At 40.8% G+C, this 24111-nt stretch overlaps 1 protein-coding gene across 3 annotated transcripts in view; it reads left to right on the top strand.

The window, feature by feature from the left end:
* Positions 1-24111, top strand: part of VWA3B (von Willebrand factor A domain containing 3B) — a 209618-nt gene that overhangs the window by 58909 nt on the left and 126598 nt on the right. For all 3 annotated transcript variants that reach the window (XR_004343390.1, XM_032592628.1, XM_032592627.1), the window contains exon 8: positions 13175-13300. Coding sequence is in view for 2 of the 3 variants with exons in the window: in XM_032592628.1 (XP_032448519.1) it covers positions 13175-13300 (126 nt within the window). In the remaining variant the exon portion in view is untranslated. The remainder of the gene's footprint in view (positions 1-13174; positions 13301-24111) is intronic.

Genomic DNA, 24111 nt, shown 5'->3' with positions numbered 1-24111 from the left:
TGTATCAGTAGTTTGCTTACTATAGCTTGTATTAAAAGCTGTATTAAAGCCTTAAAAAAACTTAGAACAATAATGTTGCATTTTTTTAAATTAAAAATTAATGTTTATTTTATTTTTGAGAGAGAGAGAGAGCAAGTGAGGGAGGGGCAAGGAGAGAGGAAGACACAGAATCTGAAGCGGATTCCAGGCTCTGAACTTCAGCATAAAGTCCTGTGCAGGGCTCGAACTCACGAACTGTGAGATCATGACCTGAGCCGAAGTCCAGTTCTTAACCAACTGAGCCACCCAGCGCCCCAATAATGTTGCATTTTTACCCATTATCAAGTAGAGATTTAAAAGGCTATACTTATTCTCTCAGGTTTCCAAAGTCCTTTAGAGTGCTCTAACGTAAACTAGTAGAAACTGGATAAACTAGATACATTGCTACAAAATCTGATTTCATTTAATTTTGACATTTGATATTTGGTGGTAAGTCGACATTTGTAGGAATCTGCATTTCTCCTAATGTGTTTGATAAGTAAATTGTAATAGTATCTTATATATGAATAAGTTACTTATATATGAAATATTACCAATTTTTAGGCCTTATATTTTGGGGTGATTTCTTACATCAGCCTCTTCCCCTAAGAAAGTAAAAACTAGTTGTAGACTGAGAGCAATTTGGTCTTGTTTCTTCCTTCACTGCAAAGACAACAATTGAAATATCATATATAGTCATTTATTTATCACGTGCTTGCTTTGGATTATCATATGTACATTAGTTCCTTGGAAGAATTTCCCTCCGCATTGAAGTTTTTCCTGTTTATTTTTCTAGGACTGTTCTTTTCAGGTGATGGAAAGCTTTTCCATTGTTTTGACAGAGGCTGCTTAGGGTGGCACATTAAATAGCACATGATGCTTTAAGTTGTTCCTGTATTACCTCCCAAGAGTTTAAGGTCAATCTCCTTTGACTGTCAAGAACATTTAGAGAGAGGACAGGAAAGGGACTAAGGTTCATGGCACCTACTGCATCAGTCCCCCTGAGCACTTGTGCAGATGGGGTGTCTGCCCACCTCAGGAATTAACAGAAAGTTGCCTTTAACCCTGATTCTGTGGCCAGCTGCTCTCTAGAGACCTTCCCCCTGGATTTCTTTTATGGGACAACTTTTAGGGGAGGAATCATATCCTTTTGTTCCCTTTGCCCTCTAGAATTCTCTGACTGCCTGCACTGTGTCTGGTTTTCCCCACATTGGTCTGGATGGAAATTCAGCTCCTCTCATAATTCCCATCTACTACCCTTCACTCACACTCTTCATCAGGTGTGATTTTTTTTTAATCTTAAGTAGGCTCCATGCCCAATGCGGAGCCCAATACAGGGCTTAAACTCATGACCCTGAGATTAAGACTCTGAGATCAAGACCTGAGCTGAGATCAAGAGTCAGATGCCTAACCAACTGGACCACCCACATGCCCCCATTAGGTGTGATTTTTAGTGCTACTGACCCTCTGTAGGTTGAGAAAAGACATATCCTCCCTGGCTGCTACTTTCTCTTTTTGCCTCCTGAAGCCGCTTAGCATTTCTTTTTAAGTGCAAAACATGCCACAGAATCTCCCTTCCAGTCCTTCAGACATGTATCTTGTACTTGGGGTTTGTTGGGCTTCTTAGATCTGTTGGTTTATAGTTTTCACCAAATTTAGAAAGATTTCAGCCATTGTTTCTTGATCACAGGTCTATAAGTCAGCTTCAGTTTGATTAATCTAAGATGGACTTGCCCTTTTTTAACTAGTGCTTTCCAGAGTATATTCTTATTGTGGTGAACAGCATGAGCCATGCCAAACCATGCAGCTATATTGAAGGCCTCTGCTTATGTCACATCCACTAACATTTCATTGGCCAAAGCTAATCACATGACTGAGTCTAACATTAGTAGGATGGAGAGGTAAGTATTTTTTCTGAACAGTAATGTAAGCTATCAAAAATTTTTGGTCTTGTGTGATTCTTTTTTGGCTCTGGAAAACAGTGTTTGCTGGAAAGTGAATCAACTTTGTACTCAGACCTGATTTCAAACCCTAGTTTTGCCACTACCTACTTATGTGACCTTAGCAAGTTACCTAAATTTTCTAAACTATGTTCCCACAGTTGTAAAAATTGGAACAACAACATTTACCACATATGGTTGTTGGGAAAATTAAAGCATATAGCACACCTGGAAATGTTTATTACAAAATTAGCATTCAATTAATGTTAGTTTCCTTTTGGGGTTCCAGGTGGGGTTTTATTGTAGACATTGGTTCTAGAAAGTAATACAATCTGACATGGTACAAAAGCTTCTGTCATGAAGAATATTTTTAGAATAGTCATGATACTGGGGTGCCTTGGTGGCTCAGTCGGTTAAACATCTGACTCTTGATTTCAGCTCAGGTCATGATCTCATGGTTCATGAGATTGAGCCCTGCATCAAACTCTGGGCTGACAATGAAGAACCTGCTTGGGATTCTCTCTCTCCCTCTTTCTCTGCCCCTCCCCTAGTTGTGAGTGTGTGAGTGTGCATATATGTGCATGCTCAGTCTCTCTCTCTCTCTCTCTCTCTCTCTCAAAATAAATACTGAAACAAAAAGAATGATACTAACCAGTTTATTTTCATTCATAATGATGGATGAGAATTGGAATTTAGATCCAGGAAATGAATACTGTTCAACTATGTCCCGATAGAAGGAAGGTCCATTTCCAGGGTTGATACTAGTGGTGGGCTCCTTCAGGAACACCCATTCTTCCACTATAAGTAGTAAGTAGGATTATACTGAGGCCTTTTCTGGGCATGACCTTCTCCTACTTTCCTATTGTCAGACCGGGCTCAGGGAGGAGCTTGAATGGTGCAAGAATAATTGTAAATTGGATGTGGTAGTTTTCAGCTCTCAGAAGTTTTCATGTAGGGACAGGTTGTTCAGGATGGGGTCTGGGTTATTGCTCTTTGGGGATGGAACTTTAGGTGCTAGAGCTTTCCAGTGACTGTATCTTTAAGGGGTACAATCCTAATAATGTGGGGAGCTGGCTACTCCTTAGGTTGTGAAAGTCTTGTGGGCCTAGAGTGAGGGGTCTATTTTGGTGGTTTGGGGACTCCCTTATAGGAGGGAAAAAGGCTTCTGATGATCTCTTGGGTTTGGAGCAAACCTCATCTTCTATATTGGTTCTCACTTCTTATTTTATCCTCAAAAAATGTAACTAAACTAAATGTAAATATGAGTAGTAAAATCATGTTAGAGCAAAAATTTTCACTTAAGGGTCTGGCATCTGGCAAAACAAACAAACAAACAAAAAACAAAACAAAGAAAACAATTTTGGCATTGATGTAGCTATCATGGGATCTGGACTGATTGGTGAAGCAGACAGTGCATTTATTTTAGATGGTCCACCAGGCTCTTCAGAATTGGAAATTCAAGGCAGTCCAATGGTAGAATGAGCACCCAGGCTGACATCCATGATCAGAGCTCTGAGTTCCTACTTCAAGCCAGAGCATCACACTTTATACCTGAGGGGGAGGTAGAGGGCGGGTGGGGAAGTGGAGGAGGAAGAGGAAGGAGGAGGCAAAGTGCAGACAGTTGGGGCACAGTTATACCTTAAGTCTGGTTTCATATCTAAAGCCAAAAGGGCTCCCGGCTCAGGAGCCTGTCATGGTTCTTGGAGGTCAGGTTTGGGCAGCCCAGGACCTTTCACTTACACCTGCATCCACGTCAGGCATCCCTAGTGGATCCATCATCATCCTTACCACTGAGCATTACTGCCCCAGGCCCTCAGCATTTGCACGCTGGCCACCCCTAATTGAATGAAACTACAAACAGTGTTCATAGAGCTCACCACCATATTGGCTCCTGCCCCCAAGAGAAGGATTTCTCAATGAATTAGTAAAAAGGGATATCCAGTAATAGAAAAGGGCACTGTTTTTCTGAGAATATTTTTACGTTTAGTACTCCTGGCAAAATGGTGTTAGAAAAGCTACTCAGATCAGCTAGTTTTATTCTGAAGTCCAAAAATGGTGTAGCTGTAAAAATTTGTCTGATTCTGCCTTTGGAAACTGCACTTTTTTTGTTGTGGTGGTGGAGATAAATGCGTGAATTAAAACTAAATATCATGAAACCAAACTTTTATTTACTTTAAGATATATTCAGGCTGTTAGGCTTGCGGAGAAAAAATAACCAAGTTGTGTTCTTGGAAGGCACTTCCGATCTTTAATTAGGTATGTAAAGTTTACTGGCCCATCACTCGGGCTTGGCATTGCCTCTTTGTTTCTAATCTCTGATTTAATTTAGAAGCACTGATTGTAACTCACTGACAGCAGGAGGCTCTCTGAGGTCTTCTTCCTTCTTCCTAGAACTCAGTTTAATTCAACCCATGGAGCTAGAGCAGCTGCACTTCCAAAATTATTGCCACATTACAGCTTTCAAGGCTGAGAGACTTTAATTATCTCCCAAGTCCTGCTCCTCCCAATAAATGGTTCGCCTTGAATTTCTGTGAGACAGTTGCTCTGGTTAGTTAACAAGCATTTGTTCAACACCTTTTTTGTTTTTAGAGGCTCAGTAGGGCTGAGGAGGAGATTCCAAAGGAACAAAGGACAAGGTTCCTATTTAGGGAACCCCAAACTCTTAGAGTATCAATTATGCCTCTGCTTGATGATTTAAATATTTTTATTTATTTTTGACAGAGAGAGAGAGAGAGAGAGAGATTGAGCGAGCATGAGCAGAGAAGGGGCGGAGAGAGAGGGAGACACAGAATCTGAAGCCCAGAGCCTGACGCAGGGCTCGAACTTGTGAGCTGCAAGATCATGACCTGAGCCAAAGTTGAACGCTTAACTGACTGAGACATCCAGGCACCCCATTCTGCTTGATGAGTTATAAGTTGCTCCTTCCCTCCATGACTCCAGGATCCCAGTTTAGGATTTCAGAATTTCCCACCTCCACCTCCACCCACTTCTTCCCTACATCTTGGTATGTGTGAAGATCTGGTTTTCTTAACCAGAGACTAAGACTCTTTCAGGGCAGGGAACTCCTGTATTCCTTCCCCCGCAGTGGGTTTACATCCTGGGTTCCTTGTTATTCTTGGCTGCTGGCTGTAGTATAGCCTGTCACCAGGATGCCTCCATTGCTTACCACAGCCCTTTCTCACTGGGCAGTGGTGGGCTTAGCCCATTTCTTTGGTCACCAACATAATCAATCTTTTAGTATCCCACTGAAATAATTGAGTGGGTCCAGACATCTTGCATCACCTAACAAAACATATGGCATAGAGAAATCCCTCAAGAATCTCTTAAAAATTAAATCGAATCACTAGGTAAAAGAGCCGGTGTTGATTTCTGATTACCTTTGAATATACTCACCCTGATTTGAGGGTGAGAGATTCTCCACATTTGCTTTTGAAAGTCAAGCACTGTGCTGAGCTCTGGGGATACAATGATGAAAAAGGAAGTCCCTCTCCTCAGCAAGTTTATGCTCTGGAACAGTCTATTTGGAAGTGTCTTTCAGCTGTCAGGGATGTACCAGGGGGGCTGGTTATAGAAATGATAAATGTCTTCAAAGAAATCACAGTTGGATAAGGGAGACAAACATGCAGATAACAGAAGTCTAACACTTCAGAGCTCTGGGAGTTAAGAACCCCATGAGGCTGTCCTGTGGGTGACTGCCAATCCCAGCATAGGCAGATTACAACTAAGCCACCAAGTGTGTGCTGTTGCTCATCAGAATGTCGCATTAGGCCCTGGCCTTGGAGATGTAGCTCAGCAACCATCATCACCTACATATCACAATTACAGACTGGGTGTGTTCCATCCCAGGAAAAGATGAGTCTATAAGCCCCTTGAAGGAAACTAAAAACAACCAGTACATCACAGATGAGATTTGCTTTTAGATCTAGTGTTTACGAAGATACACAAAGACGATATTCTAGTGTGGAAAGAGAATGGGGAACTTTGGAGACAGACCTGAATAGAATCGTGACTGCACTACTTATTAGTTGTGTGGCCTTGTGTAAGTTTCTTAATTTCTCTGAGCCACAGTTGGCTCATCTGTGAAATGGGGGTAATGATCCCTACTTATAGGATCATTGTGAGAGTAAATAAGGCAATAGGTTTAAGTGCCCAACACAAGGGCTGGCACATAGTAGGCACATAGTAAATTTTAGTTTTTCCCACTTTCTCCTCCTTTATGCATCAGCAGGAAGCAGGCTTTATAAAAGACATGTAATCTTAAAGAGATGACGCTATTAGAAATAGTGGAATGTTATGAACCACATCAGTGAGGTTCATGGCGTGGGATAGGTATATAGAGAAGATGGTATGTCAGGGACTCTCCAGTACTTTGAAAGGGAAAAAGAACTCTAATTCCTTTGAGGAGCACTTCTTTAGGGCAGAAATTGAGGCATCAGGGTATTAGAATATTGGTCCAGAAATCACTCAACTTTTTTTCTCCAAGACTATTTTGTGTAGAAATAACTTGTTTACATGCCTGCCTTGCCTATCAGACTAAAACTTTGCAAGGTTTTGTTGCAAAAGAATCACTGGGATGCTTTTTTGTTTTTTAATTTTATTTTTTATTTTTTTAAATTTACATTCAAATCAGTTAGCATATAGTGCAACAATGATTTCAGGAGTAGATTCCTTAATGCCTCTTACCCATTCATCCCATCCCTCCTCCCACAACCCCTCCCGTAACCCTCAGTTTGTTCTCCATATTTATAAGTCTCTTCTGTTTTGTCCTCCTCCCTGTTTTTATATTATTTTTGTTTCCCTTCCCTTATGTTCATCTGTTTTGTCTCTTAAAGTCCTCATATGAGTGAAGTCATATGGTTTTTGTCTGCCTCTGACTAATTTCACTTAGCATAATACCCTCCAGTTCCATCCACATAGTTGCAAATGGCAAGATTTCATTATTTTTGATTGCCAAGTAATACTCCATTGTATATATATACCACATCTTCTTTATCCATTCATCCACCAATGGACATTTGAGCTCTTTCCATACTTTGGCTATTGTTGATAGTGCTGCTATAAATATGGGGGTGCATGTGTCCGTTTGAAACAGCACACCTGTATCCTGTGGATAAATACCTAGTAGTGCAATTTCTGGGTCATAGGGTATTCTATTTTTAGTTTTTTGAGGAACCTCCATCCAGTTTTCCAGAGTGGCTGCACCAGCTTGCATTCCCACCAACAGTGCAAAAGAGATCCTCTTTCTCCACATCCTTGCCAACATCTGTTGTTACCTGAGTTGTTAATGTTAGCCATTCTGACAGGTGTAAGGTGGTATTTCATGGTTGTTTTGATTGGGATGCTTTTAAGAGTACAGTTTCTTGGAGAATGAGTCTGAGGTGTGGCCTAGGAGTTTGTACTTTGAAAAAGCAGATGGGGGGGGGGTTCTGACACGGGTTCTGAGGACCACACTTTGGGAAGACCACACTGGAGTGAGAGTCTCTTAAAAGCTTGGACTGTTTCTGTTCATCCTGTATTTCCAGTGCCCAAATATAATAGATATTGATTTTGTTGAATAAATGAGTGAATGATGATTGCTCTAAGAGGATGTCCTATTGAGAAGAGGATATTTTAAAATAATTGTCTTCCTGGGTCCTAGGTCAGTGTCTTATGAGTTTAAAGAAAATCATTAATGCGCTAAAACTTGTGAATGAGACCCAGTCCTCAGTAACCCACATGATCAATTTTCACAAAAATGGGCTTTTGTTGAGGACAGGAGGCTGAGTAGATGCTAATGTGGGGTTGATCCCCAAGACAAGCCCTAGCCTTACTGTTTCTCTGTTGATTCAGAGTTGGTTGACAGATATCAGGGAGCAGCTCTGTGACCATCTTGTGTTCATTTTGTGCACTGTGGGGCCCTTAGAACCAAAAGAAGGCCAGGTCTTTTTGTGATGGAAAAGCTGAAAAACAACAATTTTAACAAATTTTCTCTGAAGGAAACCCATAAAGTTCCCCTGAATTGACCATTTCACTAAAACACCTTTTGATTTGGTGCCTTTTAGAGGGTATTGCCTGTTCTAAAAAGAATAGATTTACTCAGCTAAACTTTATTTGTGGGCATTTTTTCTTTGGATATTGCTTATCTTTCCCTGTGCCCGTGTCTTCATCACCTGCTTGCCCGGTAGCACCCAGAGCCTGGGGTCATGCTTCTTGCTGAGTTTGGTGGAGCACTTGTTCTTTACCCTGGGGTGAATAGTGATGGCTTATATTCAGGTTTGCTATGTGAATATTGGACGATTAGACTGCAACACATTTGCATTTTGCGGTGTTCCACTTAGAAGAGAGAGGCCCCAGGAGATAGTATCACACCCACTTATTAAAAGTTGCCCATACTTGGTATTTGAAATTACTTTTAAGACATCATGGCCCTTGTGAAGCATATACATTCATTGCTCCAGGGAAATGCTAGATGTTTATCCAGATGGTGAAATGCCTCTATTTTCTTTAAATTAATTAGTGGCTAATTTCCATAGGGCGACTGAGTACAGCTGTACACGCACCTCAGTGGTTGGGGGGATGGTGCCGGATCAAGCCACAAGGTGTTCAATGACTTCTCAACACCAAAACATCTTAATATATAATTTAACAGGAATAACTGGGGATTTTCCATTGCAACAGAAAGTACTGATTTCACCACTTGCAATATCTTTATGGATGTAATTGCCCCCTTTCATCACACCTATATTATCCCATATTATAATTTTATTTTTCTGGACATTTTAGTCACCTCTTGGTTTATTATATTTAAAAAAATGTTGTATTGCCTTCTGTAAATAGAAGCATGTGCTGCTTTTTCCTGAAAATACTGCCTTTTGATAGTTCTGTTCAGCTCTTTCAGATCCTCACAGCTAAATAGAAGTTTAGGGCTCAGGCAGACAGCAATCTCCTTTCATCTGGGTCAGTTCTTCACCCAGGAGTCCTGGGCAGTGGAGAAAAGCCACAGACAGGTGAGCCTGCACTGGGACTAGGGGGTGGTCTGGGATTCAAGGTTACTGAGGGTGGTTTTAGTTTCTGGATTGCCCTCTCCCTACATTAAATGTCCTGGGGCCAGTGCCATCCCTGGCTGCTTTTGGAATCACCTTTCCTCTCCTGCCCTTGGATTGCTAGTATTTCAGATAATGGGGGGAGCCTTGTGTAGCTGTGGCAGGAGCATCTGAAAGGAAGGGACTTACTGCTTGAGGGCAAGTCATTGCTAATGTCTAGAATACCTAGGGCATAGCTATATGCTCTAAGGATATGAGTCTGTTACATACCACTCTCGAGAGTTTCTTGCAATATTGGGCCTCTCAGTCATGAGGCAGGGCAGTTCCCCGAGGAAAGACCATATTAGGTGCTCAGTCATTGTTTCTTTTTAATAAGGAAAATAAAAACAAAGAAGGATAAGAATTCTTGCTGAAAACGCTAGCTTCTGTGCTAAGTGCTATGGAGGATACAACGAAAGAAAAGATATTGTCCCGATGCTCAAGATGTTTATAATTTAGTGAGCAAAGTCAGCCTGCACAAGCATAAACAGTAATCCAAGCCTGTGTGCTAACACCATAGGAGAGCTGTAGACCACACGTCTGGGTAGCAGGATGACAGGGGACATGCTGCTGGGTGGTGAGCTGTGTTATAAGCAGCTGCGTACCAAAAATAAGGCATCATGTTTGTGAAGGATTGACTTAAATTAGACTATTCAAGGCTATGCATATTCTAGTTCACCATCACTGGCTGATGCTTCTTTGTGCTCTTTGGAATTGGAGGTTGGGGGACAGGTGGCCAGGAATTGCATATACTGTCAGCCTATCGAATGGGGGTGGTAGTGGTGGTGGTGGTGCTGAGAGTGTGCCCTGGCAGCAAAAGGACTGAGAACAGTGGTGTGGCTGATTCCTTCCACAGGGTTGAGAAGGAGCAGGAGGCAGATCACTGTTTGCTGGGATGCATGGACCAAGCTTGATGGTGGAGGCTGAACGGTGCCTTGAATGAAGGGTGGGGTGGGTGGAGTGGAGGGCTGTGAGTTTCCTGGTGGTGAAGACAGCAGCGTCCGGGGGCCCAGGGGGGCTGGAGGACAGTGCCCTGACTAGGTGGCAGAGTGTTAGAGGGAGTGTTATGGGGGCCTGGACCTGATTGGACCTGATTGCAATGCAGGGAGCAGGGCCCTCAGCACTGGCGGTGCTCATCTGCCACATTAGGTAAGTGCTTGACAAATATTTGCCAAATGAATAATTAAGGAATTGGACTTCTGTAGGTGAGACATGGAAGATTTGACAGGGAGGTGGTGTTCCCCTGACATATCAAAACATATCTAATCTGGGTCTCATTTCATTTGTTAAACCAGCCAGTCTGAGAAATCAATACCAGGTCCTAATGAAAAACAGCAGCTTAATGTGACATCTCTCCCAGCTGGTGTCAGAATTTTGTGAGCCTTCAAATTGCTACCTCACGACACATGGGAGATATCAGGGGTTGGTGCACGAGAGGGGACACTTGGGTTGGAAGATTTTGTAGGTCGTCTGGATGTCTCTATGAGAAACCATATCCTGCTTCTGTGCACAGCAGACTGTGGCTAGCTTATACCTTGATGATCAAAATCTGTACAGCTTCATCGTGGTTTTGTCGCCTCTGTGGCATCTCAAATTCACAGAGCTCTCTGAATACTGGGATTTCCTGTGCCTTGTCTTCCACCCTCTTCTGTTTTAAGAAGAGGGCTGTCTCCCTTGGCTGCAGCTGTCTGATGTCCCAGCTACATCCCTTAGAAGTGACCCTCATAAAAATGGCAGCCCTTCCTCACTGCCTGTGGAATAATGAAATAAAACCTCTACATTCTAAGGTCTACTTTGTATTGCCCTGCAGCTTTTCTTGTTTTGTTTTCAAAGCAAATCTGGTTAAATGGACAGTTTTATTTTGTTTTCTGATCACCAGTATAGGAATCTGTAACTGCCTAATTATAATGACTAAACCCGTGTAGTGATCATCTCGTTACTGCCTGCACTGGGAGCGTGCTGTCAGTTGCTGCCCCTTAAACACATGTCCTGTTCCTGCGTCATCAAGAGCCACCTCCGTTTCTTTGAATTTTTCCTTTGTTGCTGACCCGTGGTCCACTACCTCTTAAGACATTATTGGCAAATCTGGGGAAAATGGAAAGCCTTGACTCATTTGAACTTCTTGGAGGATTCTGCTGTTTAACCCCTCTGTGCTGCAGCAAGCAACCGGAAGCCAGTTTTGTTTTTACAACAGTCAGAAAGTGCTATGGGCTTAAGGTTTGCATTTGGCAGCAGTTTACGATATTTTTGGAGTTCTACCATGGAGCTGGGTGTACATCACGTGCCATTCCTTGGGCTGTTGATGGCTGCAGAGGCATGGTGGCTATCCATCTCTGTCAGGGCTTGTCACTTGCTTCTTTATGAATATAGCTTTTAATACTCTCTCACTTCGGGAGGGCCAGATCCCTGGTATCCCTTCACTTCTGCCCTGCCCTTCCTGACGACATTTTAAAAGTCAGAAACATTGACTCTGGTCTATCCTGGTAGCTTAAGGTCCATCCTTTTACCCTGGGTGGGGGCAGCCCCTAGACCTGATGGTGGTCTCTCATTTTCCGTGGTTATGGGATCTCAGGCGTCTGTGGACTATTAGGTAGACAGACTTGGAATCTTAATAGCAGCTCAGGGAGGGGGCTGCAGGGACCCTCTATAACCATCCAATCCTTTTCTAGGGCAACTATTCAGGGTGGCTGAATTGGTATAGTCACACCAACTTGGGTTTGACTCCTTCCCTGCTCTGCCGCTTGTTGACAGTGTGACCTTGGACAGTTCATTCTGTCTCAGTTTATATATACTGTAGAAGGAGGACAAGAATAGAATTTGCCTGCAGAGTTGGGGTAAAAAGAGAAAGAGACAATGTTTAGAAAGGCCTGAGCACAATACTGAGCACAATGCAGGTACCCTCAGAGGTATTTATCATTAGAGAATTTGGATGTAGCTTACTTTAATGATAACAGAGTCATTGTTCTCTGAGCTGACTGTATACTGTCTGAAATTGAGTTGGTTGTTGTTGTTTTTAAGGTTTTTATTGGAGTGGAATTTTTAAAACTAGAAAACATAGCTATTAAATAGTTGTCTGCACAGCCGAATTAGGAACAACCCCAGAATGGCAACTCCCTGGTAATCCTGCAATGCCTTGGGTAGTACCAAGGCAGTGGCTGGGCCCGTGGATGCCATGGAAAATGGGTGGTTCTTTCATGGCCTCTTGGAGTCACTACTGGCCTTGTGTGCATAGCAGGCTCTAGTCAGGAGGTGTGTGGGGATAATCATAGCTTTATACACAGTTGTAAGAAATAATAGAGATAGCCAGGTCCTCTCTATCCAGTTTCCATTTATGGTAACATCTTGCAAAACTATAGGACATTACCACAACCATCACATTGATATTGATGTTGTCAAGATACCACCACAGATCTGATGATGTCAGATCCCTTATATTGCACTTCTGTGGTCATATCCATTTCCCTCCCACTCCTATACCTTACTTAATGTATGGAAATGACGAATCTGTGAGGGCCTAGATCTTGGTGAAGGCAGAGCCTCTATCCCAGCTTTGGACCTGTTACCTACGGGATAAACTTTTATTGATTAATTGATTGTGAGAATGATATTAGTATCTATATTTAGAAGCCAAATCATTTTGAAAAAATATGCCATATGACCAAACCTAACCCTTAATTGAGACAGCAGAGATCCAGAAAAGGAGGTCAAAGAATCACTCTTACATTAGGGGAAAATAAAGACTGTGAAGGTGGTTTTCAAAGAAGCAGGAAATCTCAGCTTAATCAAGAAAGGTTAGGAAGTATTACTTTCCTAAACCATTGAATTTCCCTTCCTCACCTTGGCCTTTATTAGGTGATTTTGAATATTTTTATTCTTTACCTTATTTGAGTATTATCAGTAATTCATCTTAAAATATTCTGGCTGGTACAGATATTTACAAAGATTTACTGCATCCCAAAGTCTGCATTTATGTTTCCTTAGCTGACAGCACTTCCTTAGGGATTTCAGTTCTGATTCTCACATTAGGGGAGACGGTGGAATTTGATGTTCAGAAATGTTCTAGATACTTGACTGGGGTATGCCAGGCCTCTAGGACTACTAGAGGGTTCTTGGGCCTGCCATAGCCACCCACTCACTCTGTGTTTCCCTTCCCAGGAGCTGGGGTCAGAGAGGACGTGTTTCTCATCTGGAAGGAGATGGAGGAAGCATGCAGCATTCTGACTCAGATCCAGAGGCTGGTTGCTGAGCCGCCCAAGTCTGACGTGGCCACACTAGACAGTGGTGGGTGCTGTTTATGTTTATAGTGTAAGAGTCATAACTGTTACTAGTTGGGGATGAAGGACTGTTTCCTGAGGATTGCTTCCAGAGTTGTGCTGTGGTTTGTGTGTATGTGTATGTGAGTGTATGTGAATGTGCGTGTGTTAGTGAGATTGTCAAAAAAAAAAAAAAAACACCAGCTGGACAGGAAAGTGGTAACCTGCAGTTACCAGTATAGAGCTGGGCTTAGTGATGAATACAACATGGACAAGTGGGGATTTGTAGCCAAGGAACAGGGGTTGAGGGGGCAGTGGTGGTTAATGGATGGAAAATTACTAAGAGGAGACATCAGGGGTAAAGGGGAATTCTGGCCAAACCTACCTGACAGGATTCTTCTTGAAGGCAGGCCAGGGTGACCAGCTACCACCTGGGTGTGGTAAGCTATGAGGAATTTGATCATATGTGAAGGGTGGGGAATTCTGGCTGAACTGACTTAACAGGATTGTTGCTAAAATTGGGTGATGCAGAGACGAACACAAAAGTCCGAAGGTGGTGGCTTAGTTGAGAAGAGGATTCAGAGGAACCTGAGTTTGGAGTAAGAAAGTCCTGGTGGAAAATCCCAACTCCATCATTTGGAATTAACCCAAATTAATCTATTTAAGCTTTAGTTTATTCTTCTGTTAAATAATTATAATATTGGTCTTGAAGGATTATTGTAAAGATTAGGTAAAGTAATGGATGCTTTGCACCAAGCAGGTATTTGGTAAATGTTAGCTCACTCTTTTCCCTTTCACAGTTGGGGACTTTGTGTACTGATTCTCTTAAGTTAGTAAAGGATTTTCCTCTGTAGGGAACTGGTTTCATTTAGACACTTCTGGTAACAATGGTCGTTAACACTTATAACACATACCTTACGTGGCAAGCACCGTTCTAGGGTCTTCACAGTATTAACTCATTTAACCCTACCTACAATCTTATAAGATAGGTGCTGCTATTTTCTCCATTTAGCCCAAGGTTACACAGCTAGAAGCAGTAAAACTAGGATTCAAAACCCAGTTCCTCAGGAACGTACTGATGTCTGGCTTTCACCCTGTACATTCTGACTGAATCCATAAAGTATGTGATCTGGACATTGAGGGGGGTTTTGAAAGCTTCCCAGGTGATCCTAATCACCACAGCAAAGTTTGGGAACCCTTGCCAGGCTGTATTGCCTCCTGGTACCCTGCCTATATTACAGAGGTGTCAATGTGGAAGAAGGGCAAGGAGGCCAGAGCAGCTGGGCAGGGATACAGTTGAAGAAAAGTGGGGAAGCGATACGTGTAGAGGGAGGAAGAGGTTAAAGGCATGGGAGAGCATACCTTGTGTAACCTGATAAATTCCAGGTGACAGTGACTTTTTACTGTGACTGGGTGTCCAGCTATGGGTCTGGGGCAGCACAGCTGCAATGTTTTGCCAGGGCCAGCTCTCCAGGTCCCCAAGCTTATCCAGAGGGGCTGCTCATTTGTAGTGACACCATACTCAGTATCAACCCAAAGAGTCCTCTGTCATCCCAAGAGAATGAAAATGAAGCAGGGGGACCTGAGCTAAAGTCAACATCCACGCCAGGCAAAGATTCTCTGCTCAGGGTTTGGGGGAGTACAGTGGACTGAATTGTTTCCCCCAAAGTTTGTGTGTTGAAACCCTAACCCCCAGTGTAGCTGTATGAGGAGATAGGGTCTTTAAGAGAGGTAATTAAGTTTAAATGAGATCATGAGGGTAGGACCCAAATCCAGTCTGACTGATGTCCTTCTAAGAAGAGGAGGAGATGCCAGAGACTTCTCTCTTTCCATGCATGCACAAAGGAAAAGCACAGTAGGAAGATGTCAATCTACAAGCCAGAAAGAGATGCTTCATCATAAACCAATCCTGAGGGCACCCTGATCTTTGACTTTCAGGCTCCAGAACTGTGAGAAAATGAATTTATGTTATTTAAGCCACCCAGACTATGGTATTTTGTTGTGGTAGCACAGACTAATGTAGGGAGTATTTAAGCTTGGGGTAGTTAGTCTTGAGGATTAACAGAAGATTTTTAGGTATTATTCCTAAAGGAAACAAAAGAGATAGTGGCCTTAGTAATTGATAAAGGATAGATTTTCATCCCTTTATTTCAGTCAAATACACACACACACACACACACACACACACACACACACACCCAAAACTGAAAACTGAAATTACTCCAAGCATACATTTTCAAAGATGCTTCAGGTGTCCCATTTCTAGTTAAAAAGCAAAATTTGGCCACTGTTGGATACCCACTGAGGCTTTTATAACTTTGTTTTGGCCCCAGAGACTACATGTGGAGTGTCTGATCTGTTCCTGTTGCTACCCACAACACAGTGTTATTGAGGCAAAGGAGGGTGTGCTTCATGTGGAGGCACAGCCAATCCCTAAGTTTGGCTGCCCAGAGCCTGCAAGGCTGAAGGAGTTAGCATAGCCATCTGGAGGGGGAAACGTTAGGATGGAGGAGGCCAGATGGACTACCGTTGCATGTGAAACCTTCATGTGAATTAAACAAAATCTACCTTCCTGAGCTTAGCAGCCCCCACATGCCCCCTGGGCTGGATGTACTGGTTCAGGAACCAGCTGGAACCTACAACCATAGGGCAGGAGGGCAATATCTGGCAGGGATGGTTCATAAGCTTGAGGCTTTGGATAAGAAGATGGTGAGGTCAGACACTCTGGCCACTGGTAATTTTGACCTCTTTTACTTACCAAGAGTAGGACATGAGAAATCTCTGGTAGGGAAAACCTGACAAAAATATATGAAGTAATGGTTTTTAGAGATACTGGGCACCAAGCAATGAAGGCCAGTGACCCCTGAGATACAGGGAACATCCAAGGTGAACTCTGCTGTTATCCCAGCTTAATGCTTTGAGAAAGTTTCAGGGCCATGGTGTAGGGAGAAGGATCCTGGGTGGAGCACAGCAAACTTCTGAGTCTGGGAGACAAAGCTAAAAGTCCAGGAAGACCAAGAAATCTAGATTTCATAAGACAAATTACCAGAGAGGAGAGAGGTACAGAGAGAGAACTCTGGAAATCTGCAGAGCCCCCCTTGAGAATTTGTGGATGAATTCTTTCATGTGGAGAAGTCACCTGAGGCTGGGAAAGATCCAGTGGGAGGAATTCTAGAATAGTCTTGGAGCTCACACAGGAGACCAGTCTTTTCTTTCTAAGAGAGCTCACCTTGGATATTCCCTGTATCTCAGGGAACACGTAGATAGAATTTCCAAGGAGAGAAGAGAAAAGGGAACAGAAAAATATTGGAAAAAATAAAGATTAAAAATTTCCCAAGTTTGATGAAAACTATAACACCAAGATCCAAGGAGTTCAATGGATGTCAAGTACAGGAAAATGAGAGAAAGTATGCCAAAAGACATCATAATCAATTTGCTCAAAACCAGTAAGACAGAGGAAATCTTAAAAGCAACTAGAGGAAAAAGAAGAAACATTACATACAAAGGAACAAAGATAACCATGACAGCAGAATTCTTTTTGCAAGTGAAAAGAGTAGAGCAACGTCTTTTTTTCCTTTCAGTACTTTAAATTTTGAATCCAGAATTCTATATTTTGTGACAATAACTTTCAAAAAAACAAAAAGCAAAATACAGATGTTCTTAGACATATGAAAATGAAAGAAGTATTAGCAGTGATCTGCACTTCAGGAAATGTTAGAGGGAATCCTTCAAGCAGGAGGATTATGATACTTTAAAATGGAAAAATGAATGAAAATAATGGAGCTACACAAAGGAATAAAGAACACAGGAAATAACTGCATGGGTAAATACATGATATTTTTCTATTTAAATGTCCAAAAGACAATTCACTGTTTAAACAGAAATAATATCAGTGAGGCCTGTCGCGTATGTATAAGTAAAATGTATGACAACAATGGCATAAAAGCCAGGAGGGGAATAGCAGCACTATTCATTAAGTTCTAAAGATGAAAAACCCACAGATGACTGGATAAATAAACAGTGCTATGTACATACAGTGGAATATTATTCAGCCTTTAAAAGAAAGGAAATTCTGGGGCGCCTGGGTGGCGCAGTCGGTTAAGCGTCCGACTTCAGCCAGGTCACGATCTCGCGGTCCGTGAGTTCGAGCCCCGCGTCAGGCTCTGGGCTGATGGCTCAGAGCCTGGAGCCTGTTTCCGATTCTGTGTCTCCCTCTCTCTCTGCCCCTCCCCCGTTCATGCTCTGTCTCTCTCTGTCCCAAAAATAAATAAACGTTGAAAAAAAAAAAAAAAAAAGAAAGGAAATTCTGATATAGGCTAAAGCAGAAACAAAATGACAAATATGATATGAGTCCACCTATATGATGTGCCTAGAATAGTCAGATTTATAGAGTGATTACCAAGGGTTGAGGGGAATGGGGAATGGAGAGTTATTATTTAATGGGTATAGAGTTTCTGTTTGGGTTATTGAAAAAGCTGTGGCTATGGATGGTGGCAGTGGTTGCACAACAGTGTGAATATTTAATGCCACTTAATTGCATTCCTGAAGATGGCTAAAATGATAAATTTTATGTATATTTTACTACAATTAAACAACAACAACAACAACAAACCAATGCATTGCAAAACAAACAAACAAAAATCCAGAAGGGGAGAAATGGAAGTATGCTATTGTAAGGTTCTTATACTGTGCATGAATACCAGCTGAAGTTAGGGCACAATACATTGAAGATGTTTGCTATATACCTAAAGTAACTACTATTTAAAAACAAGCCAACAAAGGAGATAAAATGGAATTAAAAAATAATCTAAATCTGTCAGGAGAAAAAGAAAGAGAGCAAAGGATAGATAGGGCCAATAGAAAACCAATGGCAAGATGATAGACATAAACTACCATACATATGTCAAAATGTACCCATTTGTACACTTTAAATCTGTATGGTTTATCTTATGTCAGTTATACCTTAACACAGCTGTTAATAAAGTAAAAGGATGATGTGGATCACTCATGAGGTGCTGAGCTGTTCAGAATGTTGGTGTTAATGCATCTGAGCATTGTGTGTGTGTGTGTGTGTGCACGCGCGCGTGCCAGGTATGACTCTCAAACAAGAAGATGGCTTTTCTCACAAAACATTCAAGGATTTGTCCCAGTTAGGGAAACTTTACCCTTCTTTGGATGATGCTGCAGCTCAAAACATTTCAGGAACTCCTCATTTGTAATAACCTTCACAGCCATTTTATGACTCACCGGAGATAATAAGTCTAATTGTGTTGTATAATCATACCAAGGTTGGACTCCCAATATTTGGTTGGTTCAAAATATCAAACTTGATGTCAAAAGACATGGAAGAGGATAGAGGCTCATTGAATCCCTTGTAGGTAATTCCAACCCAACCAGGAGCTCTACAGGAGTTTTGAACACTTTTTTTTTTTTTTTAACACATGGTGGGTGGGGGGGGGGGGGGGGGATGCTTGTTTTTATTGACATTGTATTAAATCACCAGCCAGATGTCTTTCTTGTCATAAGTCATGGTGACATACACAGATTTTGAGTTAGAAAGATGAGTGGGGTAGAGATCAAGTTAGCAGTTGACCCTCAATGAGTCTGGAAAGATAGGCAAGGATCAGATCATGCTGGGTCTATAGGCCATTGTATGAGATGTCAGTCCTTAATTTAATACCAGGGGGAAGCCACTGGAAGATTTTAAGCAAAGGAATGATAAAATAAGATTTGCATTTAGAAAAAAAATTCACTTGGGCTACTGGGTGGGAAACAGATTAGAAGAGAGAAGGCAAGTGAGGATGAGGGAAAAGAGTTAAGATGTATAAGTGAGAGATAAGTTGGCAGATCTGAGGGAGAATTCATATATTGAACTTGGAAGAACTTGGGAGTGAGGAAATTATAGGTGTCAAAGCTAAGCTCCTAGATGGACACCATGCTGGAGGAGAACCAGATTTGGGGGTAAACATGGTGAGGCTTGTTTGGATTATTAAGACTGAAGCCCTCTGGAGAGACCAAACAGAGAAGGAGGAGAGGCAATTGACTCTATAAGTCTGGATTCATATAGCTGTGAGTGAAGTGATATATGATAATGGATGGATGAGCAAACATTCTTGGTATAAACACATGGACCCATCAAGTGAGAATGCCATGTTTCTGAATCTTTGATCCCAAGATCTTTGGATTCTGATATATACAGAGAAGAACAAATGTGAGTTCTCTGTTCTGTACCAGTGATATACAATCAATGTAATAGATGAAGACTGTTTTACCAACATGATGACTTGAGATCTGAAGCAAAACAGGCTAATTTACAGAGCCCTTGTACATATTTACTTTCTCAAGAATACATTTCCCTTTTGTTCAAATAGAACTGGCAGGATGAGATCTGGGGCAGAGCACAGCTGGTTTCTTATGTAACCAAAAGCAAATCTAACACTTGTCAAAGTGCTCACACTTCCAGCAAGGCAAAAGAGAAAATAATATTTCTTCCCAGAACTGAATTTTTTTCCAGTATGCTTTTATACCTTTAAAGCTCTTTATAGTCAAATCAACGTTAACAGAGCTGATTATAAGCAGTAAGTGATACTGCTAAAAGGGCCAGGATTTTGTTGAACTCAAACATGCATTTTTTTAATAGGTAGTAATCCCTGTCTTTTCCAGATTAAAAAAAGAAACAAAAATTTCTGTGTAAGAGTATCATGTAATGCCTCCACAAGTTAGAGTTAAAGCTGTTACTGAAAAATTTCTCCCAAAATGTGGGAAAAGAATTAGTTCATTAGAATCCTGTAGATGTGATGCATTAAATTTAGGAAGGATATTGGAATGTAATACAAAGTATGATGAAATGTCAGAGCTAGAATCATGTTATTAAAAAGTGACTATGGTACACGATCTCGCGGTCTGGGAGTTCGAGCCCCGCGTCAGGCTCTGGGCTGATGGCTCAGAGCCTGGAGCCTGTTTCCGATTCTTTGTCTCCCTCTCTCTCTGCCCCTCCCCCATTCATGCTCTGTCTCTCTCTGTCCCAAAAATAAATAAACGTTGAAAAAAAAAATTTTAAAAAATAAAAAAAAAGTGACTATGGTAAATGAAAATGAAAGTTCAACTTACCAATATTTGTAGGATGCAGTGAAAGCAGTGCTTGGAGGGAAATTTATAACATTGACTGCATAAATTAGAAAAGAAGATAGATCTAAAATCTATAAGCTTCCACCTTAGGAAACTAGAAAAAGAGGGACAAATTGAATCCAAAGTACCCAGAAGAAAATAATAATAAAAATTAGAGCAGAAATCAATGAAGTTGAAAATGAGAAATCAGTAGAGAAAATCAACAAAATCAAATACTGGTTCTTTGAGAAGACAATAAAATCAATAAGCCTCTAGCCAGGCTAACCAAGAAAAAAAAGAAAATACAAATTACTAATATAAAAAATGAAATATGAGATCACTAGATATCCCATAGGTATTAAAAGGATAATAAAGGAATATTATGAAAATTCTGTGCCTACAAATTTGAATGTATCAATTGATAAAATGGGTCAATTTCATGAAATACACGATCTGTCAGAACTTCCACAAGAAGAAACAGACCATCTGAGTAGGCCTATATCTATTAAAGAAATTAAATAAATAGTTAATAACCTTCCACAACAGAAAGTGCCAGTCTCAGAAAAGGAATTTCGAAAGCAGCTAGACAGAAATGACTCCCTGTATGCAAGCAACCCTCAATAAAATGAACAGCTGATTTCTCATCAGACACCATGAAGGTCAGAGGTAGTGAGATGAAATATTTAAAGTGGTGAAGAGGGGCGCCTGGGTGACTCAGTCAGTTGGGCGTCCGACTTCGGCTCAGATCATGATCTCACGGTCTGTGAGTTCAAGCCCCGCGTCAGGCTCTGTGCTGACAGCTCAGAGCCTGAAGCCTGCTTCGGATTCTGTGTCTCCCTCTCTTTCTTCCCCTCCCCTGCTCATGCTCTGTCTCTCTCTGTCTCAAAAATAAATAAAAACATTAAAAAAATTTTTTTAAATAAATAAAGTGGTGAAAGAAAAAAGACTGTCAACCAAGAATAGTATACCTGGCAAAACTACCCATCAAAAAAGGAGGAGAAAGTAAGACATTCAAGATTAACAAAAATAGGTGTCATTGTTAGCAAACTTGCCCTATGAGAAAAATATTAAAGGAAGTCCTTCAGGATGAAATTAAAGGATATTAGAGAATAACTTGAATCCACATGAAGAAATAAAGAGCACAAATAAAACTAACTATATGGGTTAATATACAAGTATAAATGTAGTTTTTATTATAACTCTTTTTTTCCTTCCTATCTGATTTAAAAGACAACTGCATATATCAATACAGGAATGCCTTGGAGACCTTGTCACTTTGGTTCCTGACCACTGTAATAAAGTGAATATCACAACAAATTGAATTAAACACATCATTTGGTTTCCCAGGGCATAAAAAAATGATGTTTATACTGTAGTCTGTTAGGTGTGCAATAACATTATGTCTTAAACAACAGTGTACATACCTTATTTAAAAATTACTTTATTGCTAAAAAATGCTAATCATCATCTGAGCTTTCAGTAAGTCATACTCACTGATCACAGATCACCATACCAACTGTAGTGATAATGAAAAAGTTTAAAATACTACAAGAATTACCAAAATGTGACACAGAGACATGAAATGAGCAAATGCTGTTGGAAGAATGATACTGATAGATTTGCTTGATGCAAGATAGCCACATACCTTCAAGTTATAAAAAACACAGTATTTGCAAAGTGTGATAAAATGAGGTATTCCTGTAGCAGGGATGTAGTGTACAACATGATGACTACAGCTAATGCTGCTGTATGCTGTATAGAAAAGTTGTTAAGGGGCACCTGGGTAGCTCAGTCAGTTAAACGTCTGACTTTGGCTCAGGTCGTGATCTCACAGTTTGTGAGTTTGAGCCCCTCACGTTGAACTCTATGCTGTCAGCACAGAGCCTGCTTTAGATCCTCTGCTTCCTTCTCACTCTGCCCCTTCCCCCTCTCAAAAATAAATAAACAAGAAAAGAAAAGTTGTTAAGACAGTAAATCATGAGAGTTCTGATCACAAGAAGAAAGATTTTTCCTTTTTTTCCTTTTTTATCTTTATTGTATTTATATGAGAAGCTATTAGTTGTATTAATTGAAGCTATTATGGTAATCATTCCACAATATATGTAAATCAAACCATTATGCTGTATTCCTTAAACTTACACAGTGATGTATGTTAATTATTTCTCAATAAGACTGGAAAAATATGAAAAGACAACCCACAGAATGGAAGAAAATATTTGCAAATCATTTATCTGATAAGGACCTAGTATTCAGGAGACATAAAGAACTCTTCCAATTCAACAAGAAAAAAGACCAATAACCCAGATGAAAGATAGACAAAGGATTTGAATAGACATATCCCCAGAGAAGATATACAAATGACCAGGAAGCACATGAAAATATGTTATGAGAGAAATGTAAACAAAAACCGCAGTAAGATAACACTTCACACCCACAAGGATAGCCATAACAAAAGAGAAAGATAATAGCAAGTTGGCAAGATATGGAGAAAATGGAACCCTTATACATTGCTGGTGGGAATGTAAAATGGTACACCCACCTTGAAAAGTCTGGCATTTCTTCAAATGTTAAACATAGAGTTAGCATACACCCCAGCAATTCCAGTCCTAGGTATATGCTCAAGGGAACTGAGAACATATGTTCACAACATTCTCCAGATTAGATTACATGTTAGGCCACAAAACGATTATTAAATTCAAAAATGTTGAAATCATATCATGTATCTTTTCCAACCACAATGGTATGAAACTAGAAATCAATCTCAAGAGATAAATCTGCAAAAAACACAAATACATGGAGGCTAAACAACATGCTACTAAACAATGAATGGGTCAACCAAGAAATCAAAGGTGAAATAAAAAAATAAACGGAGACAAATGGAAATGAAAATACAGTGATCCAAAGTCTTTGGTATACAATGAAAGAGGGAAGATTGTAGGAATACATGCATACCTCAAGAAGCAAGAAAAAAATCTCAAATAAACAAGCTAATCATACACTTAAAGAAGCTAGAAAAAGAAGAACAAAGCCCAAGGCCAAGAGAAGGACATAATAGAGATTAGAGCAGAAATAATTGAAATAAAGACTTAATAGAATAGACCAAAGAAACCCAAAGTTGGCTTTTTGAAAAAATCAAGGGGTCCCTGGGTGGCTCAGTTCGTTAAGCATCCAACTCTTAATTTCAGCTCAGGTCATGATCTCATGATTGTGAGATGGAGCTCCACGTTGGCCCCATGTTCTACTCACGTGCATGTACATTCTCTCTCTCTCTCAAAAAAAAATCAATAAAATTGATAAGCCTTTATCCAAACTCATCAAAAAACGAAGAGGATTCAAATAAATAAAATCAGGAATGAAAGAGAGGAGAAATTATAACCAACACCACAGAAATGTAAATGATTATAAGAGAATATTATGAAAAATTATATGCCAACAAATTGGGCAACCTAGAAGAAATGGATTAATTCCTAGAAACATATAATCTCCCCAAAACTGAAGCAGGAAAAATAGAAAATTTGAACCGTCCAATTGCCAACAATGAAATTGAACCAGTAATCAAAAAACTCCTAACAGGGATGCCTGGGTGGCTCAGGTGGTTGAACAGCTGACTGTTGATTTCGGCTCAGGTCATGATCTCAACCATTCATGAGTTCAGGCTCTGTATCCAGCTCTGTGCTCACAGTGCAGAACCTGCTTCAGATCCTCTGTCTCCCTCTTTCTGCTCCTCCTTCC

Source organism: Lynx canadensis, chromosome A3, assembly GCF_007474595.2.
Source record: "Lynx canadensis isolate LIC74 chromosome A3, mLynCan4.pri.v2, whole genome shotgun sequence".
Lineage (NCBI taxonomy): Eukaryota > Metazoa > Chordata > Mammalia > Carnivora > Felidae > Lynx > Lynx canadensis.
Note: the sequence above shows the minus strand (reverse complement) of the source record. Positions and strands in the feature narration are given on the sequence as shown.